This window comes from Xyrauchen texanus, chromosome 18 (genome assembly GCF_025860055.1).
Source record: "Xyrauchen texanus isolate HMW12.3.18 chromosome 18, RBS_HiC_50CHRs, whole genome shotgun sequence".
In the NCBI taxonomy this organism is placed as follows: domain Eukaryota; kingdom Metazoa; phylum Chordata; class Actinopteri; order Cypriniformes; family Catostomidae; genus Xyrauchen; species Xyrauchen texanus.
In genome coordinates this window covers 36,567,589-36,582,078 of record NC_068293.1, presented here as the reverse complement: position 1 = coordinate 36,582,078, position 14,490 = coordinate 36,567,589, and the positions used below count along the sequence as shown (strand labels likewise).

Genomic DNA, 14,490 nt, shown 5'->3' with positions numbered 1-14,490 from the left:
CTTTCTTAATATGGTCTTGTTACAAATACCACTGTTAAAACTATAAGCAATATATAATTAATTAATAAAATACAATTTTCAAAAGGGCAAATGCAAAATATGCAAAAGAAAATTTAAAGATTGAAATGGAAATGTGTAAATCCTAAAATAATATGCAAAAATATGTTTTAAAACTGTTTTACTTTTTATAGATGTTATAGATAACATTACTGTTATTAATACGAGTAAATTTACATCTGCATCCAACTCAAAATCAATGCTGTAATATAGAATGAGCATTTCAGTGGGACAAAATATGTAATATTATTGGTTATTTATTTTACTTTTTTTTTTAAATATATGAACAATATCACTTTTATTAGTAGTTTCTGTCATCGCATTTTCATTTTATAGGCCCCAGAGAAAGCCCTCCATCTGTTTGAATTCAAGAAACGCAAGGTTTGATGTTACATGAAGCGTAAGCCTGCTGAACAAAACTTTAAAATTATGCAATGCATCAAAGTTGCATCAAGCAAATAACACAAATATTGAGTTGTGTATGTCAACACACAATCAAACACGTTTCATGACATTTGTGATTGGTGTGTGGCACTCTGCGTCTTATGTATAGTAAGTAGTCCCCGTCATTTGGCCACACATCAGCGAATCCCACACAGTCTGCTTCTTCTAATTGTGCATCACTCCCCAGACATAATCCATAAAACGTCTCCACATAACCAGCCTGATAAATGTCTATTTTTTTTTTAGCTTGCCTTGTACGTGACTGTTGCTGGTGCTGTGTTCACTGAAAGTTTCATTACTGGCTAAGAGATGGATACAGTGGGTTTGTGTCAGCTTGTAGAGGCTTGATAGGTGATGGCAGGCAGCGACCTTGCATGAGAGTCAGGGTCATAAAGAGAGAGAGAGAGAGAGAGAGAGAGTGTAATGGAAAACCAGTGTACTGCTTGATGCATACAGATCAGAATACAGTATACTGAAAAGTCATTGAAATGTCTATAATGAATATACATTTTTCGAATTATGAGAAAATATTTAATTGATTAGAAATTGCTTTGAGATTGCAACATCTATTAAATTACTTTATACAAAAATAGAGAAGTCGTGGAAAATGTGATTCAGTGTAGCATCCAGTTAACATCTTGGAAACATATTTGCAAATTTAATACAATTTTCTATAAAAATGTCTTCACATGACAGTTTATGGTAATTTAATAAAAAATGTCACCAAGGTCACAAGTGCATTGCATTGTGGGATACAGTACCCAGCACAGTGTGCTCTGTTGTATGCTGTACATTTTGGCAAATGTAGAATGTTATCCAGGTTATTTGCACACTTTGCACTGTATACATACTGCAAAAATAGTATGAGTACTCTGTTGCAAGGTATTCTGTACCTGTTCCTTTTTCTGAGCAAAAGATAACCTCTGTCAATAATTCACATCCACTTAAATTTATAGGCCAGCACTGTGTGTGGCTATTTTGAGCTTCTCTGCCCCATCAGGAACCTTGGTGAAACAACTGGACCAATATTTTAGACACAATAATAAAAACTTTCCTCTAGATCAGAGGGGAGGTTTTCTGTTTAGCACCATGTACATGCCTCTTCTGTTGTGGAAATGAATTACACAGACTTGGTTTCCTCTCTCACGCCGTAGACGTTTTGATATTTTACAATGAATTGCATATTTTTCTGTGGGAAATGTGTTGGTTCAGATCTCGCTGCCATCTGCTCTTACTGTATCTACCTTTGATCAGTGTTGCTTTGAAATAAGAGAATGAACAGAGTGTGCAGAGCTATAGTATATGCAAAAGGCTGACTACTTTGAAGCTAAAATGTAAGATAGTTTTGATTTGTTTAACAGTATTTGGGTCAATACTAAAGATCTTTCTACCTAAAATGCACATATTCTTTAAAATAAGAATAAGTTGTCATATTCCTGCCAGGGGCATTGGACCGAAGGTAATGGTGGACCTGAGTAACAGAAAATCAAAAAGAGAAAGTATAGAATCTAGAGTTTCTTACAGTAGGAAGGTCAGTTATATGTGTCAGCATAGCTACTTAGGTAAATATTTGTTAAATATCCCTGTAAATATGGTACAAAATGAACACGGCATGTAGGGATGCTCGATTATTATAATCATAATCACAATTATTTTAGTCAATATTGAGATCACGATTATTTAACATGATTACTCATTGACTTTGGAAATGTCATGCATTTATTGAACTTTTTAAAAACTTGTCTTTTTAGCAGTGGATTTCCTTGAACTTGAAATGTGAACTGCACTGAGTAGGGGAGGAGGCTGTTGTCATATGATAAATATTTTCTGTAACGTATGGTTGTCTCATAGGTCTATTGAATGAGATCATTTTCATCATGTTACTGCAGCAAGATCTACCATGTACAATAAAGGCTATCCATTATCACAAAACCAACATTTCAGGTGTCGGTAGTGAAATTTGACTATTCTCAACTCCAGCTTCAAAACCACAACAAATAATAAAACTAATATGTTAATTATGGAAGAATGGTTTCAAGTTCTTAAGTAATTATTCAAGACTAGTAAACAGTCGGTAATAAAATAACAATAAAAAATTGCAATGAATAGAACTAGATTAAAAATAATAGAACAAATTAAGAAACTTCAGTGCTTTTTAACAGCTTTGAAGAATGAAATACAACATAAAACTACTACTGGTCTTCACTGTATGATTATAATATATTAATACTTTTTAAAGCTACTAAATTTACTTAGTCAAGGGCAGTGAGTGTATTCTCGTTCTCTTGTTCTGGTTGTTTGATTATTATAATGGCACATTAGACAGCAGCAGGTCCATTAGCTTACATTTATACTTACACGTCCGGCATTTTAATACAAATACGCTTTTTTTCTCCGCTGTTTACATTCACTTTAGACATCACTCTCTGTTTTTACATGAAAACCTCACCAAGAATGTTGAAATGTATTTGATGCGTATTAGCTTGAGCATGTTCAGCACCCACAGGGCTCAATCAAACAGGACACTGCTGTTACCTCGATCTGTAGCTAATTATACAATTAAATGCTCTGGATTACTTTCAACAGTTGATTAAGAATATTAACTTGCTAATAAGTGACACGGGCCTAGGCTATCACAAATATTGCTGATTATTTTTTCATTATTGACGTTTTAATCAGTCTACTTGTCCGGTCGGGCAAGTGAAATTATCTTTAAAAATTCACTTGTCCAGGCCAACGTTAATGTTGAGCCCTGCTTAAATATTGTATTCAACATTCTCAGATAACTTTTTTCTTCTGCAGTATAGCTCCTAAAGTAAATAAGGGTTCGTATAAGGTGTTTGAAGTATTTGAATTTGGCTTTTTCAAATTTAAGTCCTGCAAAACCCTTGAAAATAGCAATTTTTACTAATAGGTGCTTTTCAGAAAAAAACACAACGACAGACCACTGGAGAATCAGGTAGCGCATATACGGCGCTGTCACTTGGCACCTGTTACTTTTGGCAGCGCTGTTGCGTATAGGCCAATCACAATCAAGTGTTACTATTTAAAAAAATATATATTTTATATACTGCTGTTGCGGATTTAACAAGTATGAATCCTTGCTACTATCCGTTTTAATGACAATTTACTCTCCAGAGTGAAAAAAATTATAAGAGATGTAAAACGTTTTGAATGATTTGAATGCAGATCAATGGAGGATTCAGTTTTGTGAGCTGTCTAGTGCCCCCTACTGTAAAAGAAAATAAAATAAAGCTTTGCGTCTCACAAAGATTTTTTCTGACAACATTTGGGTCAATTTCAAAATATGTTGACAAACATGTCCCTTGACTTTTTTTTTGTCATGAAAAAGCTTTCATATAGCGGAAGTATATGTATATATATATATATATATATATATATATATATATATATATATATATATATATATATAAAATATAAAAATATATAATTTTATAATCTTTTCATCATTTTTAGAAAATGTTATTTGAAATTGTTAATTGCCTGAAAAAAATAATTGTTCCCTTCATCTGGTACACCACTTCTATGACACAAAGTTATTTTGTGTATCTATTTTGTACTTATTTTTAATAAAACATTAGTGCAAGGCCGAACAAGTGTGCAAAAAAGCAAAACAAAATGTAATATTTGGAAAAGAATGTTTGTCCCTTGATTTCATGTTATTGGTTTTTAATCAATGTTAAAACCTTTTTTATAAATGTTTTAAAAAAATTTAATTATAAAAAGTTGTAAAATATAATTTAAGGTTTAATTTCAGAGGCTGCTTAAGTATGCATATAGTGATTTTTCCCAGCATGTTTAAAAGTTATTCACATTTTAAATAATATTTTCACACACACAAATTATTTTTTTTTTAAATGAAATATTTTGGAAAATAAGCCAAAAAAGACTAATAAAACATGTATTTTGTTCTAGTGTATAATGGGCTAAGACTACTCTCTCTCACCTGTTATGTTCACTTCGATCCATCTTTAACTCACAAAAATAAAATGTATTTTCTTAATAGAGCTCTGTATCACCAAGTTTCTTCATGATAAGATACCCGCAGTGAACGTGACATATATTAAGATTCACTACATTGCGAGCCATCATGTTATAATCTAGCTGCAGCGTGCGCGTGACGAGCGTCCCCGCACCAGTGTGTGCATCCACCGAGTGAAGATTCAGTCTCTTCCCCGGCCACTTCATGCAACTCATAGATGCGGTACTGACCGAAAAGAGAAATGCCGTTTTCTAAATAACCTGAGAACAATAATGCCTCAAAATAGACGGAACAACCTGGCACTCCTCTCATTTCATACACGTTATCTTGATTTGTTTTCAACAAGAATCATTTCTAATATAATAAGAATAATAATTATTTTTTTTTAGTAGACAGTGTTTTTGTTTTTTTTAATTTATTGCTTAAGCCAAAGTTTATTTTATTTATTTATTTTGAAAATAAAAGGTTGTGAACTACTTGTACATAATATCAGGGATGCACACTACTCACCTTTCAGCTAAAGTCACCTTTTCTGAAGCTAATTTGTCAACATTGTGTGGTAAAATATTCAGCATTTTACATGAAAGGGTTACTGTAAAGGTGCACTCAGTAACTTTTTGTTCATGTCATCTTGAACTTAGTGACACCTAGTGTTGTGGATGCAACGTCATTCAAAATCAATAGTTTTCAGTTACAGATGCCATTGTATAAATTCACTATTCACAATCAGCCATGCTAATTTAATCCAAGAGTGAAAGTGTCCAATAACAAGACGGTAATTGACATTAGAGTAGTTTTCAGCTGGTCATGTGATTCTAAAATGGCAGCCCCCATGAGGGCGCCCCTCCCCCATGTAGAATAAAGCAGCTTTTATAAGGTTACTGATATGACTAGAGTCCTCATCTCATGTGAGTGGTCATGATTTTATACACATGTTTAAAAATTACAACTCATTTCTTTGGGAGTAAAATGTTTTATTGGAGGAAATAAATACTGAGTGCATAATTAAGCTTAAACACTTACAAAAAGCTTTAAATACAACAAACACCTGCTAAATCACATTTTTCACCTCTCATGAGCAACACTGTAATTAAGCACTGTTTTTTTTCCATCTAAAAAATGGTCATATATTTCCCCCACTGCACTCAAATTGTTTAGGTGGCCCTAAAATAGTGCTGTGCCCTGGGCCCAACATTTGGTGCTACGCCTCTGTTTTTGCCCTTTAAAAAATATCAGAGTTATCAAACCAATTCTATATGAGAAAATTTCTTAAGGCTTTTTCTATCTTCAGGTGTGTCCAGAGCAACATTGTGCTCCTCACCCAGGCCTTCCGCAAGAAATTTGCTATCCCTGATTTTCACACATTTGCTTCTCACATTGATACTCTCTATGAGAAAGGCCGAAATCTTTCTGGGGGGCAGGTAAGAAGACAAACGTAGACATTTTAAATCTCATTCGTTCAACTCAAATCGATTATATATATTTTTTTGCTTGATAATAGTTTTGTTTCTTTAAAGAACTGTGATTAAATATCTCTTTCTTTTGCTTTCAGGTTGCTGACTACATTCCACAACTTGCCAAATTTAGCCCTGACCTGTGGGCTGTGTCCCTTTGCACAGTAGATGGACAAAGGTGTGAAGGAGCTCCTAGTGAATGCCCAACTCATTATACTAATAATTAAATTTAACAAACTCTTTAAGTAGACCAAACAATTTTCTGTGCATTCGTTCTTGGACTTGTCTTGAATGTCCTATTTAGTTAGTGGCTCAATTCAGTTTCCATTCACATGGATGTTGTTTTTTGGAGCCAAGATTAGGCTGCTCCTAAAGTTGTTGTGTAAGGTTTCCACTCTTGCTTCTCTTTGAAAATACTAGAAAAGAAATAAAGAATACCAAAAAGTATTCTAACAAGCTTTAATTGTCATTTTGGATATTTATTAACCAGAACACTTGAGCGTTAAGTGTTAAAAAGTGTTATAAAGCGTTATCACTGGCCATTCACTGTACCTTTTTGTCAAGTACCGGAAATGTATCATACAGTTAATGTTGGTCAAACAACCATTTGATAAAATGCCAGCTAATCTTATCATTCGATATCAGTACACTTTTCCCCTGGAGATAAACACATAGGGTAGAGCAAAGGGGATGTTCTAATCTGCTAGTCATGTGAGGATGATTGATAACAAGACCATAAAATAATAGTAATTTAAGTGTCCGTCAATACAGTATTCAGAACCATATGCCATGGCACATTCTTTTATCCCTGATAACAAAGATATATGTTTTACATTTACATTTATGCATTTGGCAGACGCTTTTATCCAAAGCGACTTACAGTGCACTTATTACAGGAACAATCACCCCGGAGCAATCTGGATTTAAGTGCCTTGCTCAAGGACACAATGGTGGTGGCTGTGGGGAGCGAACCAGCAACCATCCGATTACCAGTTATGTGCTTTAGCCCACTACGCCACCACCATTCCACTAACTCCTTGCTGTAAAATTTGTTTTAAAGATACATTGAGCACCTGCATACAGTACATACTGTACATTGCCAAAACCTGAACCATCGAAAGGCCCATATAGAAACTGCTGACTGTTTTTACATTCTCTGATCTGATTTTTGGGGAGAAATCAGTGGAATTATGCGGAACGTATTTAAATGGATAGTTCACCCAACAATGAAATCTCTGACGTTATTTCCTCACACTAAGGTTGCACCAAACCTGTTTGACTTACTGTCTACTGTCAAACACAAAAGGTGAATTTAAAAAAAGTCTTCACACAGTTGTCCTAATGACAGTAAATAGTGATTCGGGTCTGTCAATCTCTAAAAAGGACAAAAAAACGCAATAAACCACCGTAAAAGTATATGAAACAACTCGCATCTCACACTTTACGCATATACCTCATATTTTTTGACGTTGCTTTAACTTTTGTTTTTAAACTGTAAAGACAAAATGGCTAAGATCTTTCCACTGAAAGCCTAAATAATTCATGAGGCCCACACTTTTTTCCATTATTGTTTTAACATCTGCAAATCATTCGCAGCTTTTAGGGTCTGCTGACTTGGTTTATGATTGTCCATTTGATAAATGGAACATCGGTTCATTAACTTTATTCTCCACAATGTGGAAATTTGTCTTTGGCTTCACCATAAACACCAACACATCGACATAAAACAGTATACAAAAAACATGCAGGCATATTCGCATACCCACACAAATATATGCAAACATATACAGCTACATATTTAATATTCTGACAGCATTTGGCACAAATGACATCTGATACATATACTTGATGGCCCGTGGTTGCCTAAAACGCTTCGCTGAGGGCAATAACTGAAAGTGACAGTGCAGAGGATGGGAAAAGATCCTTTATGATGACCAAAGCTTTTTGTTTTGCTTTTGAGCTATATATATATATATATATTTACAGCATATATTGTTTGAGTATATCTGTAACTGCTGATCTCCTGGAATTTTCACACAGTCTCTAGAGTTTACTCAGAATTGTGCCAAAAACAAAAAAACTTCTAGTGAGTGGCAGTTCTGTGGAAAGAAACGCCTTGTTGATGAGAGAGGTCAACAGAGATTGGTCAGATTGGTTCGAGCTGACAGAAAGGCTACTTTATCTCAGATAACCACTGATCAATTGTAGTAAGCAGAATAGCATCTCAGAATGCACAACACGGTGAACCTTGAGGCAAATGGGCTACAGCAGCATAAGGCCACGTTGGGTTCCACTTCTGTCAGCCAAGAACAGAAAACTGAGGCTGCAGTGGGCCTACCATCTGTGTAGTTCAGCGGAAATCGAGATTCATCAGATCAGGCAATGTTTTTCCAGTCTTTATCTGGACGGTTTTTAGTGAGCCTGTGCCCACTGCAGCCTCAGCTTTCTTTTTCTGCTGCTGCCACACAATTGGCTGATAATAATCGCATGAATAAGTAGGTGTACAGGTGTACCTAATAAAGTGGTCTGTAAGAGTGTCTATAAATGTTCCCAGATATTTAAAACTACAAACCATTTCAACAGGGTGCAAACAAAGTATTAAAAGGTTGCACTTGTTCAGGAGTTTCCCGGATGTTGCTGGTAACAACCAGTACTTTGGTTTTATTCAAATTAATCTTATGCACTCAGTCGACATCAGTTCTGAAGGGCAATAACATGTTTATAATAAATATTATCCCTTTCTGTTTCAAGTGCCATTGCACATGAGTATTTAAAAAAGACGTAAATGTGGGGGCCTGGGTAGCTCAGGGAGTATTGACACTGACTACCAACCCTGGAGTCACAAGTTAGAATCCAGAGTGTGCTGGGTGACTCCAGCCAGGTATCCTAAGCAACCAAATTGGCCCAGTTGCTAGGGAGGGTAGTCACATGGGGTAACCTCATCGTGGTCGCGATTAGTGTTTCTCGCTATCAATGAGGCGTGTGGTAAGCTGTGCATGTATGACAGAGGGTAGCAAGAGCCTCCACATGCTGGGAGTCTCCGCAGTGTCATGCACAATGAGCCACGTAATAAGATGCGTGGATTGACAGTCTCAGAAGCGAAGGCAACTGAGACTTGTCCTCCAGCACCCAGATTGAGGAGAGTAAACACGCCACCACGAGGTCCTACTAAGTAGTGGGAATTGGGTATTCCAAATTTGGGGAGAAAAAGTGACAAAAAATAAATAATTATCCCTTTAATTTTAATTCATTATTATACAAAGACAATAGTAACATATAGTTCCTTGTGGTGTTCCAGTGTTTAAAATAGTTGTCTTTGACACTTTACCATTAACGAACATTCGTTGTGGACTAATGGAAAGTAAATCTCTGATCCACCAGATGAGGAAACCATTATCTCTAAGATTAAGTGATCTCTGTAAGAGAATGTCTATCTTCATTGTATTAAAGGCTGAACTACAATCTTTAAATACAATTCTAGCATAGTGTGGTCTACTGTAAATGTTCACCAACTGAATTACATACCATGTATTGTACGAACGGGTCACTGGTATTGATCAATGTTCTCTCATTTTGCTCAGGCACACAGTTGGTGACACTAAAGTGCCATTTTGTCTGCAGTCGTGCGTGAAGCCGCTCAAGTATGCTATTGCCGTGCATGACTACGGCACTGAGTATGTGCACAGGTTCATTGGGAAAGAGCCCAGCGGCTTACGCTTCAACAAGCTCTTCCTGGATGAGGACGGTAAGGATTTTCACCATCAGAAAAAGTGTTGACTTTTGTAAAGAAATAAATAGCAAATTATGTTTTGCATTAAGGATAGCCATTGGCATTCCAGTATAAAGTTATTTTCATGACAATTAACAGCTTTTAATTTGTTGTAGTCTTAAAGCATATATCGTTACTGTGATATATAATTACCAGCACAGCCACAGTTTGCTGTTGACCTGAAATCCATGAGTGGCTTCAGTCCTAGTTCAGCATTCATACCTGAAAGTAGTATTTGGACTTCATCGAGAACAGAGATTACTGGTCTCTCCAATTTCTGCCACGCAAAACAATAAATGGACTACACATGTTGCCTATGCACTAACACATGCATTTTGTTTTTGTGTTGGGGACCACAGGTAAACCCCATAATCCAATGGTGAATGCTGGTGCAATTGTGTGTTCTTCCCTAATTAAGGTAAGCATCTTAATTCCACTTGTTTTCCTGTTTTCTTTTTTAAATGTTAGAAATTTTTTTTAACTACTCTTAACTGTACACACATTTACTTAATTTAAATTAGCCAGAATAGACTACTTGGTATTGGCTGAATATTCTTCCAAAAGCTTTTTGTTGCATTTATAGTAATCATAATTAGAAGTTTTGTCTCTAATGTATTTTTAAACTTTGCAAGGGAGTCTGAGAAGTGATCATCATTGCATATTATTGGTGCTTCCTGTCCTTGTTTTATTACTGTACACAGTCTGTCTATAAATATCTAACACACCTACTCAAGGTCTTCATTATCATAATAAAATAAAACATGAAGATCATGCCATTTTGAAGACCATTATTTTTAAAAGTCTGTTTGCTATGAATTTTCAGTGAAATTCATTCAGACTTTTGTTCTCCAAACATTTCCCTTCCACCCTCTGTTGTGACAAGGGCTGGGCAATATAACTAAAAAATACATAACCCCATTTTCCATTATTATTTATATATCAATATATATTTGTTCTAAAATGATTTAAAGTTATATACACTACCGGTCAAAAGTTTTGAAACACTTGACTGAAATGTTTCTCATGATCTTAAAATCTTAATTTTTTGATCCGAAGGTGTATGCTTAAATGTTTGAAATTAGTTTTGTAGACAAAATATAAATTGTGCCACTATATTAAGTTCATTATAAAACCCAAAAAAAAATTAAATTGATGACTTGGACCAAATAATAAAGAAAAACTGCCAATAAGTGCCCAAAATAGATGGGAACTCCAATATGGTTTAAAATGCATCCCAGGGTGATGCTTCAAAGTTGCTTCAAGAGTACATGTCTGCAAATTCTAGGCAAAGGGTGACCACTTTGAAGATGCTAAAATAAACCGTTTTGATATATTTTAGATTTAACATTTCCCATAGTTCCATTTATGTTATGCCATAGTTTTTATGTCTTCAATTTGTCACATTTTAGAATAGTATAAGAATGCGTATGTTTAAATTTTTTAACAGTAGTGCATGTATATAGTTACAAACGTATTAAAGGTCTAGCGGAAATGAACGCAACTCATTTTACATTAATGCTGGTTGCAAGCAGAGAATCAGGTGTGTCAAATGATGTTAGATTTATTACAACAAGCCAAACCAACTAGAATGAGGTGCAGGATGAGCCATTTACAGTGTAATTAGTAAAAAAAAAAAAAAAAACACGAAAGGAACCTGAGTGTCGCTAAATCAAAACAAAAATAATTCCATTAAAATCTAAATTCACAAGGCCTCTAATCTACCTACGAAAACAAAAATGTAAAAAAACAAAGAAACCTGAATTCTTTAGGGTACATGACCCTCTAAATTACATAGTCAAGGAGAAGAAGAAAAAAGGATGGCGAGCACACTCCTTATCTAATGTGTCTATGGCACATTTCCACTACACGCTATGGTTCGACTTGACTCGCTTTACTTTTCTGAGCTTGCTTTTCCACTGCAGTTTAGTGCCGCCTCAACGTGGGTGGGGTTATAGGCTGATCGTCATAGTTGCGCTGCATCTACTGCTGTGATATCATTTTAAACGCGACACAAACATTACGGACCATAAACACAAACACGACCGCTAGCTGTTAGCTCATTGTGCTGCACAAAGCAGTTGTTGCAAGGTGATTTTACACAGGTGTAACAGTTAAATTAGCCTGGTTGTTTTAGAAGCAAGCTTTCCAGTAGCTGGTCAACTAAATAAAAGTGAAGCTTTCAAGGAGAATATAGTGTTAACGTAACAAAACGTACCATCCTCCATGTGGACTTCAACAACGCCGTAGCCGAGTCGCGGGCACTCTCCCACCCATAACAATCAAACATCACTACATGTACCATGTATATCGTGCCACCTGCTTACCTGTTCTCTTCTCCCCAAACTAAATGAACATCAAGCTCCATTGAACAGCGGCATAAGGCACAGATAACAAAGTAACAGATTGAACAAGTAGATTTCAAAGAAACAAATAATTACAACAAAGGTAATTATCTCAAACAAAATAAAACACATACTGCACGTCTCTCTAAGCAAACGCGCCGGATGGCTTTTTAAACAGGCGGGGCGGCAGCGGATTGGGTGATGTCAAAACGCCCTGATGATGATTGGCAGGTGACCTATCCTATAGGCAGAAGCCTGAGAGCGAGATAGCAGAGTGAAAAGAAATAGAATTAGTGAGAGAAAAAACAAAAAGGAACACCGAAACATGCGTGGAACGTAACAATATACTGTGTATATACTGTGTATGTATATATATATATATATATATATATATTTTTTTTTAAATCAGAGAAACCAACATTTCCATCAAAGGGCCATTGATGACAAGTAGATTCAAAATGTTTAATGTAAGCACCTTAAAATATTCAAGGCATGTTTCCCACTAAATGATCACAAGAACTATATTTAATCATTTTCATTCAGAAGCACCGATATAACAACACTAATCAAACAGTAATGAACAGCAAAATTTACTAAATATATATTTTACTAAAACATTTTACTACTGCATGAAAAATGACATCAATAAGATATCCATGAACATTTTATAAATGATGACGCTAACAAATTTTTAAATCTTGAGTTTTGAATCGATTCAATGAAATTATAATTTTTAACTGTTTAACGGAAATGTTAGAAAATCATTAATATTCACAATGTACCTTAATTTTATATTGTCAGCAAATATTAAATAATTGAATATATTGTGAATATTTGACATATCACCCAGCCCAACTTGTGCCTTATTAAAAAAATAAAATCACCATAGACCATAAAATAATTATATTGTATTTAATGTTATATTTACACATTTTGCTGTGTGCATATATAGTGGGTTTATTAAGCCTGGCTGGTATTTCTTGGAGTTGTTTGCACCTTTTATTTTTGTTTGTGTGTGATGCAGTCGAGTTATATCCATGTGCAAGCACACAAGAGAGTAAAAACACTCCAGCTGGCTTAATGGTGGTTTTGTAATGTAAGGTTTAGATTAAAGTGTTCTGATGGCCTTACATAAAGATGGCACAGTACTATATGCCCACAGTTGTGCCCTTGTAGAGAGTGTGCATGTGTACGTTTTTATCAGAAAACCAAAAGTGATTCATTTCTGTACAAACACACACATTTTCAGCAGGCTTTTCTGAGCTGGGCCAGCAGAAACAAAGTCTGCTGTGACAGGCTCATATAAGTAGGGATGGGAATCATTAGCAAATTATAAATTACTAAACAAAATAATTATATTTTTTGTAACATATTTTGTTAAGTATCATTTATTACAACAAAACTCTGTTCCATTGTGAACAACGAGCGATAATGAGTTATCTCATTGATATAAGTTTTACACCGTCTACACTGGGCATGTACATTTACGCAAAACACCGCAACGGCTTGAGGCTTTCTACACTTGATGCGTTGAAGCAAACATTCCAAACCTTTTATTTGTTTTGTTGGCAGGAGTAGCAGCAGTGTGTGCAGCAATAAATGGAACGAGACATCCATTTACTGTCTGCACAACACTGCATCGTACGCTTCCAGTAAAGACAGCTTCATTGATTATAATGGGATCTATTTGCTGTGACGTGACGTGACGTGCCATTCGCATCTGGAGTAGACAGGGTGTTACAAGCCTTAAGTACAGCATAACTCAGTTCTTATTGTCTTGGTCACAAGTAATGACTTAATTATTAATAATTCATAATTGAGTCAGATGTTAATTCAGTAATCGGTCCAACTGATTCAATGAGTGAGTTTGTAGCCCTATTCAGACGGGACTAGTTTTTCCTCGGTAGGTCAAGGATATCAGTTTCACAGGCGTACTTTGTGATTTTAATTGGGTCCAAGTATGACAAGTCTGTGTTTTTCTCTCACAACCTCTGTACAAATTGCAGAGCAAATTACCTACTGTTTTTTGGCTAACTCAAGGGTCCTATGAGAAATCTAATCCCATCCAAATGCGAAAGTCTGTGATTGCTGATATTGAATTTTCCCAACGCTCCTCCTCATGTATTTTGACCTGCATGAACTACCGTTAAGATCGTACTTACAGTATGTGTGCCAATCTACTGACTGCTGTGTGCTTTTCAATAGGTATGTAGATTTGTTTTGCCATCCGACAAAAAAGTAAGAAAATCAAATCAATAATGCTCAGACTGGCCAGCGTAAAATCAGCATCAGGCAAGATTTTCTCTGCTCAATTACTTAATGTCATAATTATATAATTAACAGAAAAGACTTGTTTATTTCAGTGGGTTTGTTAAAAGCAGCCACTTCTATAGACACTTGTGAAGTTTATTTAAATAGGCT

General features: G+C 35.4%; 1 protein-coding gene across 3 annotated transcripts in view; it reads left to right on the top strand.

Moving 5' to 3' along the window:
* Positions 1-14,490, top strand: part of glsb (glutaminase b) — a 61,886-nt gene that overhangs the window by 26,027 nt on the left and 21,369 nt on the right. For all 3 annotated transcript variants that reach the window (XM_052147907.1, XM_052147910.1, XM_052147908.1), the window contains exons 4-7: positions 5,796-5,925; positions 6,057-6,136; positions 9,540-9,703; positions 10,087-10,145. In XM_052147907.1, coding sequence (XP_052003867.1) covers positions 5,796-5,925; positions 6,057-6,136; positions 9,540-9,703; positions 10,087-10,145 — 433 coding nt within the window. The remainder of the gene's footprint in view (positions 1-5,795; positions 5,926-6,056; positions 6,137-9,539; positions 9,704-10,086; positions 10,146-14,490) is intronic.